We start from the raw sequence: 14,545 nt of genomic DNA on the forward strand, positions 1-14,545 counted from the left end.
TGGATAAAATAGAAATTGATTTAAAATTGAAATATGATTATTATTCCATAATAATATAATCTCCAGAGTGGACGATGAATGACTTCGCATAATTGCATTTTATTCTCGAATCTTAAAATACAAATAACGTGTAGATGTCTATGGTTTATAACTGCAAATTAATTTAATGTTTATTAACTAAAAAAACCGTGCATTTTATCCAATTTCAAACACGTTATAGGGATAAAATGTCGTTATACGACATATTTTACTGTGAACACATACCAGCTTCAATATAGGTGGTACAATAATATCATGTATATTATATTTTTATACTTAAGCATTACAAACTTAATTGCAGTATTTCAACACCTTTTCTGAAAATGAATGATTCTCAATTCCATTTATATCTGCGTTTGTTTTTATACATGTGTAATGTTAAGTGTATATTTTACATGACGAATCTGAAAGATATAACATATATTTAATTTTAATGTATGGTTTTTAAATTGTCCAGATTCACTAAAAAATGTATTTATTTATATTAATTTGTACGATAAACATACAAATTATAGTTAAGTATAATATATAATGTACAATACATTTTTTATATTCGGTGCATGATCAAAATTAATTTTGTAAATAGTAATTAAGTGTTTTCAGTAAAGCTAAAGCAATTTTTTCTTGATCGGAATGTATTTAAACCCCAAAATATCAAAATATTACTTAAACTTCTACACTGAAATATAATATATCAATGTAAAGTATACACAAAATTGACTTCACGGTACGACGAGACGCGTTATAAATCGCGGCATTACTTTATCTGGTAGTTTTAACCGATTGCTTTCAGATTCGATTGGTTTTCTGACTTGGGTCTCCGATGGTACTGTCTTCCCGCAGTGTCCGGAATGATGTTCGACTGTGGAGGAATTCAGTTCACGGCTTGTCCGTTTAATGGGTGGTACATGAGCTCGGAAATCGGATGTAGGAATCTATGTGACCCACATAGATATAATGTTCTAGATGTAAGCGGTCGATGCGTTTTTGATGATCAATTTTATTTATTTTTACTAATCAACTAATTTATAACTTCCAGGAAGTTTTAGAACGTATGAAAAATGAATTGAAAAATTACGGATTTTTAAAAAAAGATCGAGCTCTTATTGAAGTGAATTTAGCTGTACTCCACAGTTTCCAAGTAAGTCAATGTATTGGTACTTGTTGTGATAACTAATAACTATACTAAACGTTGAGATTCTTAAGTTATAATATTTATTTTGACAATAGTCAAACAATATCACGATAATGGATCATCACACTGCATCTGAATCGTTTATGAAACACTACGACAACGAGTTAAGAACAAGAAAAGGATGTCCCGCGGATTGGGTATGGATTGTGCCTCCAATTTCTGGCTCGATTACTCCTGTTTTTCATCAAGAAATGGTTAGCTACGAGCTTCATCCAATGTATGCTTATCAGGTAATATCTGAAATTTGACATACACGGTCTAGAAATATTACGGATTTAGTCAATTTATCATTAATACATTTATTACATTTCTTAAAATAATCAAAGTACTTAGAATAACATAGTAGTAGTTATAATAAGTAAACATTTACAGAGCTGTACGAGTTTATTTCAATCTTAAAAACATACATTGTAAATATTAAAATCGTTTAAGCGATATAAGATTGGCGACATTGTTGGATGCATATTAAAAACTTATCCAAAATTGTTTTAATTTAATATTAAAAACATATTATTCACAAAAATCATATTATTCTTGTAAATGAAGTATTTAATTAATTATACTTCTGAAAAACAATTTCAGAAAAAACACACAATTTCTATAATTTCATCTAAATGCATTTCTTATTTATTAAAATGCATTAATATATCACTAAATATGTTCAAAGGAACCAGCCTGGAAAACTCATGTTTGGAAAAAAGGACAAAACCAAGGAAAATCGTTAAAGAAACAGAGACGAAAGTTCCACTTTAAACAAATCGCCAGGTATTTAAAGAAAAAAATATATGTAATACCTACGAGTATATACAATATTGATACCTATAATATGTTTGTATTTCATTCAATTAAAGTACATTTTTTTTTTTAATAGAGCTGTGAAATTTACATCAAAATTATTTGGACAAGCATTGTCTCGTAGAATAAAAGCGACCATACTCTATGCAACAGAAACGGGAAGATCAGAAATGTATGCGAAAAAATTGGGTGAAATATTTGCACATGCTTTTCATTCTCAGGTACATTTAATAGATAGTTAATTTGCCAATAAGATCAAAATCACAAATTCGTTATTACATCTGTAATCACTGTATTTATAATTTACTTTTTAAAATAAATATTTTGACGATTTTAATTAATATTTGAATAACAATGAAATTAATATAAAAGGTAATGAGCATGGAAGAATATGATATGACAAGTATTGAACACGAGGCACTATTGTTAGTAGTTGTATCAACTTTTGGTAACGGTGACCCTCCGGAGAATGGACAGGTACGTTTAAGTTAATTTAGTTTAAATAAAATATTAAATCCATCTTGTAAATTTGTACATTTTCATTAATTAAAAATAAATACTAATTATTTAATAGTTGGCACGAATAATTGGTGACTGATTAATTACCTACAAGAGTTTTTTTTTAAAACATTTGTATAATTTATGCGTTTTTCATAACTTAACTATAACTGACTTTAATATTTTGTTGTCAATATTTATTATTTTTTTTAATGCAGGTGTACGAATAGAGCTGTAATTGCATTGCAGATAAAATATTTTGATAGGTAGGTGTAGGCTTGGTAAATGGACGCGTTTTACTGGGTAAAATAAATTATACAATTAACAACTATTTCAGTTGTATGTTTTATTAATCTAGCTAAGCTTTAATGTTTTTTTAAATTTAAATACTCGAGTAAGTAGACCTTTTTTTCTCTCCAGAAATCAAAAATGTCCTTAGGTTTGTTTGGAGCTTGGAAAACCTTTATTAGGTATATAATTAATCAATAACAAAATGTTTATCCATGCAGATGAACATATAATATTATGATATGTGTAAAAAAAAATAAAGTATAAAATGAAAAAAAAAAAACAAAAAAATCGCAAAAAATATTTATTAAAAAAACAATATGGAGACAACTCATGCATCGTGAAAATCTTAATTTATTAGATTGTGCAAAGTGGGTATTTTATTATTTATATCTATAACATTGGACGTATAATAGTCTTTCGTACATATTATTAACACATTTATTTCTGATTATATGATCATATTTCATAATTATAAGTAGCTAGGTAATATACCTACTATACGAAAAATCGTTAATTTCACGGAACACCTTTATATTTTTTATGAAACCAATTTTCGTCATTCTTAAAATAAAAAAAACAATTCTCCAAGCACACTGGAATAAGAGTCCTTATACGGAATTTAATGTAGTATTATATTTAATGCAGAAGGGAATACTATTGGTTATTGATGGAGATTGAAAAGAATGAACTATTTCGATAATTTTTACTAATAGTGTAATATTTTTATTAATTTTATATCTATATGAATATATCTTGCATAGGTTGAATACTAGCTGTTAAGAATTAGTACAAAATATTTTAAAGGTATTTTTTTAGCTATGCTGCTAGGGGTTGTCCAATTTTTAAATCAAATAAGAGGAACCTTTATTTCGTTGACTTTTTAAAAGTTACGTTAATATAAATAAAAAGAAAAACTTTAAATAAATCATACTTTTATTCTTTTTAACGTAACTAAAACTTGTTTAAAAAAAATAAAAATGTAAGTTTCCAATAAGAAAAATATTTGTTTTTGAGTTTTTATTATTCACTACAGGAATTTGCACAACAATTGCATTCAATGAAAATGGAACACGAAGGCACTAATTCTAATAAATCGCTTGCCATTAAATCATCACCTCTCAGGTACTGACCTTAGCTCATCCAAATTTGGTTAGATGACAAAATTAATCACCAATATTAAAATATTTATTTTTAGCTCCGCATCATTTATAAAGGCAAATAGTCTTTCAGAATGTCATCATTTAACTGATCTAAATGATGTATCTAACAGAGATTCGACAGATGTTGATAACTTCGGACCACTTGGAAATGTCAGGTATAATATTAAAATTAAGTAAATAAAAACAAATAAAATAAAAATAATAACTCTAAATTATTAGAGTACGAAAAAACGTGTTACGTTATTATATTCGTAATTGATTTACAAATAATATTGATATTAACAAATTATGATTATAATTTTTCGTTTTTTAACGTACAGTAAAAAATATTAATTGATTGGCATTTATTAACTACGCAGGACATATATACGATTATTTATAAAACAAAATAATGTATTTACTAACTAATACTCCGAACAAAACAATGATTAATTTATAAAAAATAATGGAAGCCAAATATCTATGAAGGTACTAATGGTAACTCGTAAACATATAAAATATTCAAAAAGTATCTACTAAATATTTCGTTGAATAATTTAACATTAGATACATATTGTGTAGCAAAAGTTTTAATTTTCACTGAAGATAAACTATAATATATGTCCATATATAATTTTACATAACTAGGCATGATAAATTAAAAATCAAAACGTTAAGTTTAATAACTTATTTTTTTTTTTTTTTTTGAAAATAATTTTGTATTTAATAAGTTAATTTTTAACATATAATTGCATGTTATCTTCAAAGTAATTCTATACAGAAATAATACAAATTGAATAACGTGTTGTATTAACTATTCGTTAATAATTTTGGTTGTTTGAGAATTATAAAATAATATTCTACAGGAAATATCTAAAATAGCTAAATTTATAATCATAATTAATTTCAAATATACGTGACAGCTTATTATAGATATACAAGATAGGTAGTTGATAACCGATATCACATACACATACACAATCATTTCTTTAAATTAATAAATTCAAACGCATGGACATTTTTTTCCGATAATGTTTATTAAAGCAATTAGCTGCTTAAAAATATAGTAGGATAGGTACTTCATGATTGATAGTTTGTATCACTGAAATAATTCTTATATTTTTTACAAATACTAATGTATAACATTTTCAATAGCCCTTATAAGTTATTACCTATATGAGATGTATTGTTCTAACTCTAGATGCTTTTGTTTTTAACGAATGGTGTAAAAATTAGTTAGGGTTGTCAACATTAAATATTACTATGCCTACTACAAGTTCCTTTAACTCTGGGGTTCAAAAATCAAAAATATTGATTATTTTATTGGTATATACAGTGAAACCTCTAAATAGCGGACACTCTCGGCACTCTCGGTCACCAAAATTTTGTTCACTATTCAGAAGGGGTAAATTTTTGAAATTTATAAGGGGTAAATGTTTTAAAGAAAAAAATATACACTATGGGTATGTTAAATTAATTAATTATAGCGTTTTAACAATGAATTATCAAATTAGTCAAATAAAATAAGTATAAATGAATATTACTGTTAACATTTAAAATATAATATAGTATCAATACAACAACCAGTTTACTATTACACAAATTAATAAAGATAAAAATGGGGACAAGTGTTGAGTGGACCATTGTTATGGAAATGTTCAATTTAAATTCATTTTATATGCATATTTTGGTAACCATATGCTAAATAAATAAATATGAAATTTTAATAAAAGAACAACTTATAAATAATCTTATATTCAATTTTCAAGCATCATATTTCATTATCAACATTTAAAAAAATATATTTAAAACTCCTAAATATATTAAAATAGATCAAAAATAAAATATTTAAAAAATTATTTCATGTGTTGGAAGTTCTAACATAAATAGTATGTGAAAATTTCAAATATCACGGTTTTTCGTTTTTCAGTTATACTAAAAAAATAAAATCGATAAAATACTGGTTTAGCGTAAAAATTCTCGTTATCTCGGGTTTTTTTTTTTATATAGGCGTCCGCTATTCGGAGATTTTTACATTGAAAATAATAAAAATTTCATGTCTCCAAGAAATCGTTCACTATTGAGAAATTTCACTGTATTAAATTTTTTTTGCCGATTAGAAAGTCAAATTTTAATTTTTAATAATTAAATTGTTTTTAATTAACAAAGTTATAAAAAATATATTAGTCAATTTAACTTAACTTATTTTTTTTATATTATAAATTAAATATAACAAGTTAAACAAATTCGTTACACTAATCATCCTTGGAATTTCACATTAATAAATTACAATTATTTTAAGATCAATGGTGTAATTTTAAGACATAATTTACATAACCATTAAATGTTTGGTTAAAATATTTATTGGGGTAGTGATACTGTAATAACGCTGTACTCATAAATTAGAACGAACGAAGGTAACAAAAAAAAAAAAACACTCACATACACACAAATGCTATTGACTGGCGATAAGATTTAGTAATCCATTCGAAAAAACCTCAAAACCTTTTAAACTTATCTTACTCTTAGGTACCCATCAGATATATTAAGAAATGTGTATTACATAGATATTTACAGTGTAAATTTAGTGGATAGGAAAATGATTAAAATTTTTTATTTATAAAATTTGAGGAAAACATAACATACGAACTAAATTGTAGTAAGTATAAAACAGAAGACGGGAGATGGGAATTGACGTATTGACGTAAAAAAACCGGATAATAATAACTAATTAACAGCAAGCTGATTGAAAAAAATCAACTTACGAATAAAATCCTTACTAAGTATCTACAAATTGTATTTATAAATTTAAAGTTTTAAAGTACACCAAAAGAATATTTTTATGTATAAAGTACATGGTAAAAAGTACATATTATGCAATTATATATATATATCTATTTTAAAATATGCCGTATAATATGGATATGGTGAATCAATTTTTTTTGTTTTGTACCTATTTTATATTTTAGGTGTGATATTTAACTTTAAATTTACTATAAATTAATACATTTACGAAATAATAATAATAATTTATTATTTATTATTTATTATTATAATAATTTTAATCAGTAATTCAGTTTATTTTTTATATTACAATATAATTATATAATATTCGAAATGTTTTAATTTTATTGGTTGGGAAAAATTATTGTCCTTACGTTCTTTATTCATTTCAAATAATCAAATATTAAATATTAACTCAATATAATATTGAACTCTGAAAAAATATACTTAATTTTTTTATAAAACAATTTTGTCATTGAAATTCAAAATTAAAAACTCTGTGACGGCTGTGTAAACATTATGTAAAAGCATAAATATGATAAAATAAGTAATTATTTAAAAATGAAACTATTTTTCAATTTCATATTATTTGTATACTGAAAAACGTTAAGAAAATTAATATTCAAATCACAACCAAACCTAAAAGAAAATAAAATCATATTTACTCTTTACAGATTTGCGGTGTTTGGATTGGGCTCGAGTGCGTATCCCAACTTTTGTGCATTTGGCTCGTATGTTGATAATCTTCTAGGTGAGCTTGGTGGAGAACGACTAATCAAACTCAATAAAGGCGACGAAATGTGTGGCCAAGAGCAAGCCTTTAAAAAATGGGCTACTGATGTTTTTCATGTGAGCAGACTTAAAACAATGTTGACATCAAAAGTATTTATTTTATATTTCCAATTTATTGCTTTTCGACGGAAGAGCTTTTGTACTCAGTTCAAACGTGTATGGTATATCTTTATTATATAAAACTTGCAGCGATTTTTCAAAATAAATAATCAAAAATATTTATTGAGAAACCAACGATTAATCGAAAAAAAACCATAAGACTACTCTCGTCTGAAAACCCACTGCAATATCATCAGTTTATTTTAATAATTATTTTAAATCGGTTTTTATAACATTATATTATGATGTTTTGTTTAGCTTCTGTGTTCCGTTTCTGGGGCCAGCCTTATTGCTACTAACACTGTTTACATTATTTAAAAATATAAAAAAAACTAACATGTTGCACACTATTAGGTGGCGTGTGAGACTTTCTGCTTGGACATGGACGAATCTCTTAGCGAAGCTTCACAGGTACTTCATAACGAAAAGCTGTCCGCCTCTACAGTTCGATTCGTGAATAGTTCTGAGCCGGACAATCTGCATTCCGGTACGTACAAAACGCATACATAATAATATTATATTATTACTATCGACGAATTGCATAAGTATTTACGATTTATGCATTTATTTATCTTAGCGTACTCACATTATCACAACAAAAGAGTTTGGACGTGCCGACTCTCTAACAAACAGAACTTAATGAGCAGCAGTGGAGATTGCAAGAGTGACCGCGTGACATTGTGGCTAGAAATTGACGTGGATGATTGGGGAAAATCGGAGAAGATAATGTATCGACCCGGCGATCACGTGGGCATGTTCGCCACCAACCGAGATGAACTAGTGTCTGGTATTATTCCGTACTTGCAATGTGATCAAGATCCCGACGAACCGATGGAACTTCAAATGCTCAAAGAAAAACATACATCTACAGGTAACACTTTCAATAAATATTAACTTTTAGATTGTATATATACTTAAGTATACTATTTATACTGCTCATACATATTTTATAAAACATATTATGCTTTTGTGTTGTAGATTTATTTTTATATTTTTGAAAGAATAATAATAGGTAACTTTAGAAATGTGTACAAAACGAATTTAGTGAAATCCGTCATTATACGTATGTATAATATATTATTTACTTAAGGATAGTAATTTTATCCAAATCACGAAACAGTTACAATATAGTGTATTGGGAAAAAAATCTTTCTAATACTTTTTTTGACATTTAAATATTTAAATTTTTGAAAACATGAATTTGAAATAATTTTACGTTTTGTTCAATACAAAATCCATTTACAGAGATAATTTATTTATGTGACTGGGTTATTTTTTAAATTGTCTTCCTTCTGAAATAGAGAAAATGTAAAATTAAAACAACTTACTGACGTACATAGTCATGAGTTGGATATTCAATTTCTAATAGGTACTGTTACTAGAAAAACTCATAAACTTACACTGCAAAACTCGTGCTAGCCGATGACAGTCAACTACAGAATCTAAGCCCCACATAATAGACCGTATTCTAAGATAAGTTTCACAAGTGAAATTTATGACTCTAGAAAAGTAGAAAACTTTAAATCACCAACCATCCACTTATAGCAAGCCCGACGTTTTGAGAGTCCTTGAACATAGTTTAGCTTTTTTATTCTTAATGATTATCATTACTAAATTTTACATTTATAAATTTACTCAAGCATCTACATACTTTTAAACTATTTAGAATAAATTTCATTTATAGATTAACTAAATCGTATTTTTCGAATATTTAATATGTATATTGTATTATATTATAATATTTTTTTTTCTTATGCTCATCGACGTTATTGATTATTTAAGGTGTATCTAAGAATTGGTTACCTCACGAGAAGATACCAAGATGCTCTTTGCGAACTTTATTGACACGATTCTTAGACATCACTACACCACCTACGCCAAATATGCTACAATTTTTTGCTTCATGTGCTACTGATCCTACAGATAAAAAAAATCTCATAGCATTAGCGACAGTAAGGCATTATCACGTTGTTTTATGTTACTGTTTTAAATTGCCCACGTGTTATAGGACAGTGCCGCTTACGAAGATTGGCGTCATTGGAACTTACCCAATCTTCTAGAGATTTTCCAAGAGTTTCCTTCTATTAAACCACCAGCTGCTTTATTAGTCGCACAGCTTACACCATTACAGCCGAGATTTTACAGTATTTCTTCGTCAAGTTTATTACATCCGCATAAAGTGCACCTCACTGTCGCAGTAGTGACTTATAAGACTAAAGGTAATTTTTTTTAAATTTAACATTATATTAAAATATAACAATATGCGTGTATTAATTTATTATAGGAATTAATTAATTTTATTTTTTTTTTTTAACTTTTATGGATAGACATATTTTAACTATCGAATATGTTTAAAAAATAGTTTTACCCTTATGTAAAATCTCCACGCGATACATAGATGAAGAAGCATAAATAAATTCATATAAAAAATAATACCTATAAATCATTGGTTTTAATGTAAAAATCATTATTGTTTGTTATTTTTATTCAGGTGGAAAAGGCTTATTACACTACGGCGTATGTTCTAATTACTTATTAGACGCTAACATAAATGACACGGTGTACATGTTTATTCGAAGGTAATAATAATCTTTGCTGAAACTAACGTGTTATTAATATCGTGTCAGTATTGACGATGAGTGGCGCACATAAGAACAACATTCTGTGTGCGCTACTGATGACAAAGCAGTGGCTATCAAAAATATTATTGTAATGTCTGTAACTGTTTCTTTTCCTATTCATATAGTGCACCAAATTTCCATTTGCCCGAAGACGTGACAAAGCCGTTAATACTCGTGGGTCCCGGCACAGGTATCGCCCCGTTCCGAGCGTTTTGGCAACACAGATATGCGCAGAAGAAAAGCGGCATTGGTAAATATGACACGTCTTCATAATACCCATTATATTATATTATTATTTTCGTATAACATATAAATTATTATAATAACGTTAAAATGTCCATTACACGAGTATGTCTGACTCATCCTTTGTCCGCCGCAGATACCAAAATGGGCAGAACCATGTTGTTCTTCGGATGCCAATATAAATCGATGGATCTCTACAAAACGGACAAGATGGAAATGATAAAAGAAGGCGTGTTGAACAAGACTTACTTGGCACTATCTAGGGAACCATCGATTCCGAAGGTAGGTTTATATTCCAATATTGACATCATATTTATGTTAAAACATACACAAGCCAAACTCATCGTTGAAAACGGTATCATTTCACGCAAACATCCAGAATACTATATCATTCCAATTTATGAATATTTATTGAAATATTGAATTAATGATATATTTTATTTTTGATTGTAATCAATATGCATTTAAATAAATATTTACTGTATCTCAAATTCTTTACAATGTTCCTTCACGCTTTACTCGATACCATGTTGTTTTTAATCTACCAACTTCCTCAACTATGGTTTAAATAATCACTTCATCATTGTATGTCTATAGCCAATTCTGGCCCCTTCTTTTTCAGTTTCATTTAATAATTAAATTGTTAAATTAAGATTATTTTGTACCTCAATGACACTTTTATTTTTCTTGTATTTGTAATAAATTGCTAATTGGGCACATGCCTGTATTATAATATTATGAAAAATTAAATAACTGTTGAATATATGTGATTTAAATGTGAATCCGATTTCGTGACAATGAGTTGACTCGAAACGGTGCCAAACTATAATAATATTATGTTATTTTTATCTCTCGTAAACAATACTTGTGATCAATTAAACAATGGTTATAATATAACTACATTTTTGTTCCCACAGACTTACGTACAAGACTTGATGTTGAAAGAAGCGAAAATGATATACGAATTAATAGCCGTGGAAAGAGGACACTTTTACGTATGTGGTGATTGTAAAATGGCTGAAAACGTGTACCAGACCCTCAAGTCGATAATTCAAGAGCAAACCGGCATGAATTCGACACAGTCCGATAACTTCATGTTGGGATTACGGGTACGCTCATACGAGATTTATGGTGATCGGGGGCGAAAAGTCAGGAACGATATTTTTATTTATTTTTCAGCATGATTTTACAAAACATATTATTACAATATCTACAAAATAATGTAAGATTCGTTTTAATTCATATTTTAAAGGATACATAATCATATCTAACCTAGCGGAAGACGGGGGTTAAGTCTTAAGTTCACTATAACATTTCCCCAGACACAATCCTAGAAATATTTTATAGAGAGTAATAATAATATTATAACTATTTGGTATTATTTTAAAATCGTTTATTATTTTTGTATTTTTGGTCCAACTCGTTTCATATAAATGGGATAGGGATTTATTTAGTTGTGTATGTTAAAATATATTACATTTTTAAAAAAATTCAGCAAGTCCTATAAATTATAGAAAATCACCGTCTACCTATGGTTAAATTATTGCACGATAAGTAATCAATAATATATCATAATTGATAACACGATTATTCACAATTATACACAACTAGCTACAATTAACCGTTTATTGTTATAGATAGGTACTTTACGTTTCTAAAACCACTATTTTACGGACAGGCTTATGTTTCCGGATAAACTGCATGAAATTATTATAAGCCTGATATAATAGAATGATATGAAATACAAGGATTTTTTTTAACGCCTCTAGATGGATTTCAAAAACTCAAAACCACACCTGACTAACTCGCCTAACATCATGATTCTAGGTCCTTTACAAATCGTAGTTTCAGCGCTCAGCGCGTCTCCGATCTCATCAGGAAATGAAAGTCTAGAAAGATAGGCACACGTCACTGATTTTTGGCATCGCGTTATACGTTGCGCTGTATATATCATAATATAAACTCGTCTTCGTACACCTTTACTATGGCGTTATTTATGTGTATATATATATATATATATTATATACCGTATACGCCTTTATCAGTAAAAACGCACATAACGTTATTACATTATACTGTACACCTCTACACGGATGTATGTCGGTTTACCAGAATAACATGACGACTACGACCTCGGATTGCGATCTAAACAAAACCATATACAGATGTATAAATATCATAAACCTACGAATACCTACTACCTATTGCACTGACATCGTATTTGTTATACATAATTATTGTGTGATTTACTGTATAATACTATAATAATGTAGTTGTATCTACCTGATTTTCGATTTCGGAAATGTATGATGGCGATTGACGCCCCGTGGCACGCGCGTTTGAGAGATAAGATTAATAACAGACCCCTTGCCGAAACGTCTCTCAAAAGTCGAAATAATATTATGTGTTTACATATTTTAACGAAAATCGTATGAGATGTTTGAATTATTTGACAGTTGTAGTCGTTTGGGCATTTGGTTGCAATATCCACTTGCACCCACGTCCAACGCCATATAATATAATATATATAATATATACACCAATATTGCTGTAATATATTATTATTTATTACATATTATAATTTATGTGTTGCATAGGACGACAACCGTTATCACGAAGACATATTCGGCATCACGCTGAGGACGGCTGAGGTGCACAACAGTTCAAGGCTGTCTGCTCGAATCCGAATGGCGTCCGAAACGCTTCCATAACGTTCAATTTGGCCTACAATAGGCAACATGTTGGCTAAGTCCATAGCAACGATACAAGAATTTAGAGACAAAAAATTGTAATTATATTACCTTTTAGGTATACGTACCTACTTAATAATACGTATGTAGACGCGAGTGTATAAATATATTATTATTTTTCGGATAATTTCAAATTTACAATAATATGATAATATTATTATTATGACGTGCTTATCCCCTTTCTACACACACCTACACACCGAGTCATCAACACACACTATCATCGTATTGTAGTCCGCCCGCATATTATCTTGTGTAGTGAGTATAGAGGTATCTGTTATAGGTATGTACATACATTAAGTATTCTATACGCTACCCACTCGCCGAAAACATAAAAACGAAAACGTCTCTGACTCTCTGTTCATTAATTATTGGATGCTTCAAAAATACGAAATAAAACTGTTGGTTTTTTTTTTTTTTTAATGATTTCGTGTTTTCTTTCTGGCGATATACGTACTGCCCACTTTTGAGTTTTAAAATATGTAATTTTTAAACGATCTCACATATGAGTTTGCGTGTGTATAATTAATGAATGCCCGCACGTTTCCGTTTTGTTTCGATTTCAGTTGATCAAAAAGTCATATTATACATCATTTATTGATGTATTAATACGAGGCGAGTAAAAACAATTTTTGGAACAACGTAGTCGAACATAATATTGTAATGTTATTTATGAATTCAATTTTAATTAATTCATCAGCATTTGTAATTTAGACAATATTATACATATAACTGTACATATTACACATTATACAACACACATATAGGTATAGTTACATATAATAACTATATGTAGCCATGTAGGTACCTATGTATGATTGTAACCTAACCAATACGCAATTGAAATGTTGTTAGTTATGTAGTTAATTATTTACTTATATTTAAACGTACTCGGTAAAGGTACCTAATGTAGTTTAATAATCTAAGTCAGCGGTTCTCAACTTTTTTTCTACTCCAGTACAAACTAAAAATATTCACACCCCACTTGAAACTAATATTATATAATATTTAGTATTAATTATGGCGGTAAAATATAATAGTTCCAATTTTTCTCCAAATCTAAGTATTACCCATCAGCTTCCCGTGTACCACCTATATTGAGAACAACTGATCTAATAGTTTAATAGTTTAAATAAAGTAATACTTATCATGGATTCATCTTGAATTTTTTTGTAAATTATCTCCTTGTGTATAAACTACATATAAATATATTCTTTTATGTTACCAAAAGTATTTACATTTAAATCTTTACTATATTTAATTAAACAACAATACATGGTTTATATTATTATCTTATCA

General features: G+C 28.1%; 1 protein-coding gene across 2 annotated transcripts in view; it reads left to right on the plus strand.

Annotated features, from left to right (window-relative positions):
* Nucleotides 1–14,545, plus strand: part of LOC132920488 (nitric oxide synthase, salivary gland) — a 78,482-nt gene extending 63,937 nt beyond the window's left edge. The window contains exons 8-25 of one of the 2 annotated variants that reach the window (XM_060982913.1): nt 833–1,007; nt 1,079–1,180; nt 1,270–1,464; nt 1,902–1,999; nt 2,106–2,250; nt 2,402–2,506; nt 3,852–3,940; nt 4,014–4,133; nt 7,416–7,623; nt 7,987–8,119; nt 8,210–8,503; nt 9,415–9,584; nt 9,641–9,851; nt 10,124–10,211; nt 10,379–10,503; nt 10,633–10,778; nt 11,414–11,605; nt 13,094–14,545. In XM_060982913.1, coding sequence (XP_060838896.1) covers nt 833–1,007; nt 1,079–1,180; nt 1,270–1,464; nt 1,902–1,999; nt 2,106–2,250; nt 2,402–2,506; nt 3,852–3,940; nt 4,014–4,133; nt 7,416–7,623; nt 7,987–8,119; nt 8,210–8,503; nt 9,415–9,584; nt 9,641–9,851; nt 10,124–10,211; nt 10,379–10,503; nt 10,633–10,778; nt 11,414–11,605; nt 13,094–13,207 — 2,710 coding nt within the window. In that variant the 3' untranslated portion in view covers nt 13,208–14,545. The remainder of the gene's footprint in view (nt 1–832; nt 1,008–1,078; nt 1,181–1,269; nt 1,465–1,901; nt 2,000–2,105; nt 2,251–2,401; nt 2,507–3,851; nt 3,941–4,013; nt 4,134–7,415; nt 7,624–7,986; nt 8,120–8,209; nt 8,504–9,414; nt 9,585–9,640; nt 9,852–10,123; nt 10,212–10,378; nt 10,504–10,632; nt 10,779–11,413; nt 11,606–13,093) is intronic. The other variant, XM_060982914.1, reaches the window with a different exon arrangement.

The sequence above is a fragment of the Rhopalosiphum padi genome, chromosome 2 (genome assembly GCF_020882245.1).
Source record: "Rhopalosiphum padi isolate XX-2018 chromosome 2, ASM2088224v1, whole genome shotgun sequence".
Classification (NCBI taxonomy): Eukaryota; Metazoa; Arthropoda; class Insecta; order Hemiptera; family Aphididae; genus Rhopalosiphum; species Rhopalosiphum padi.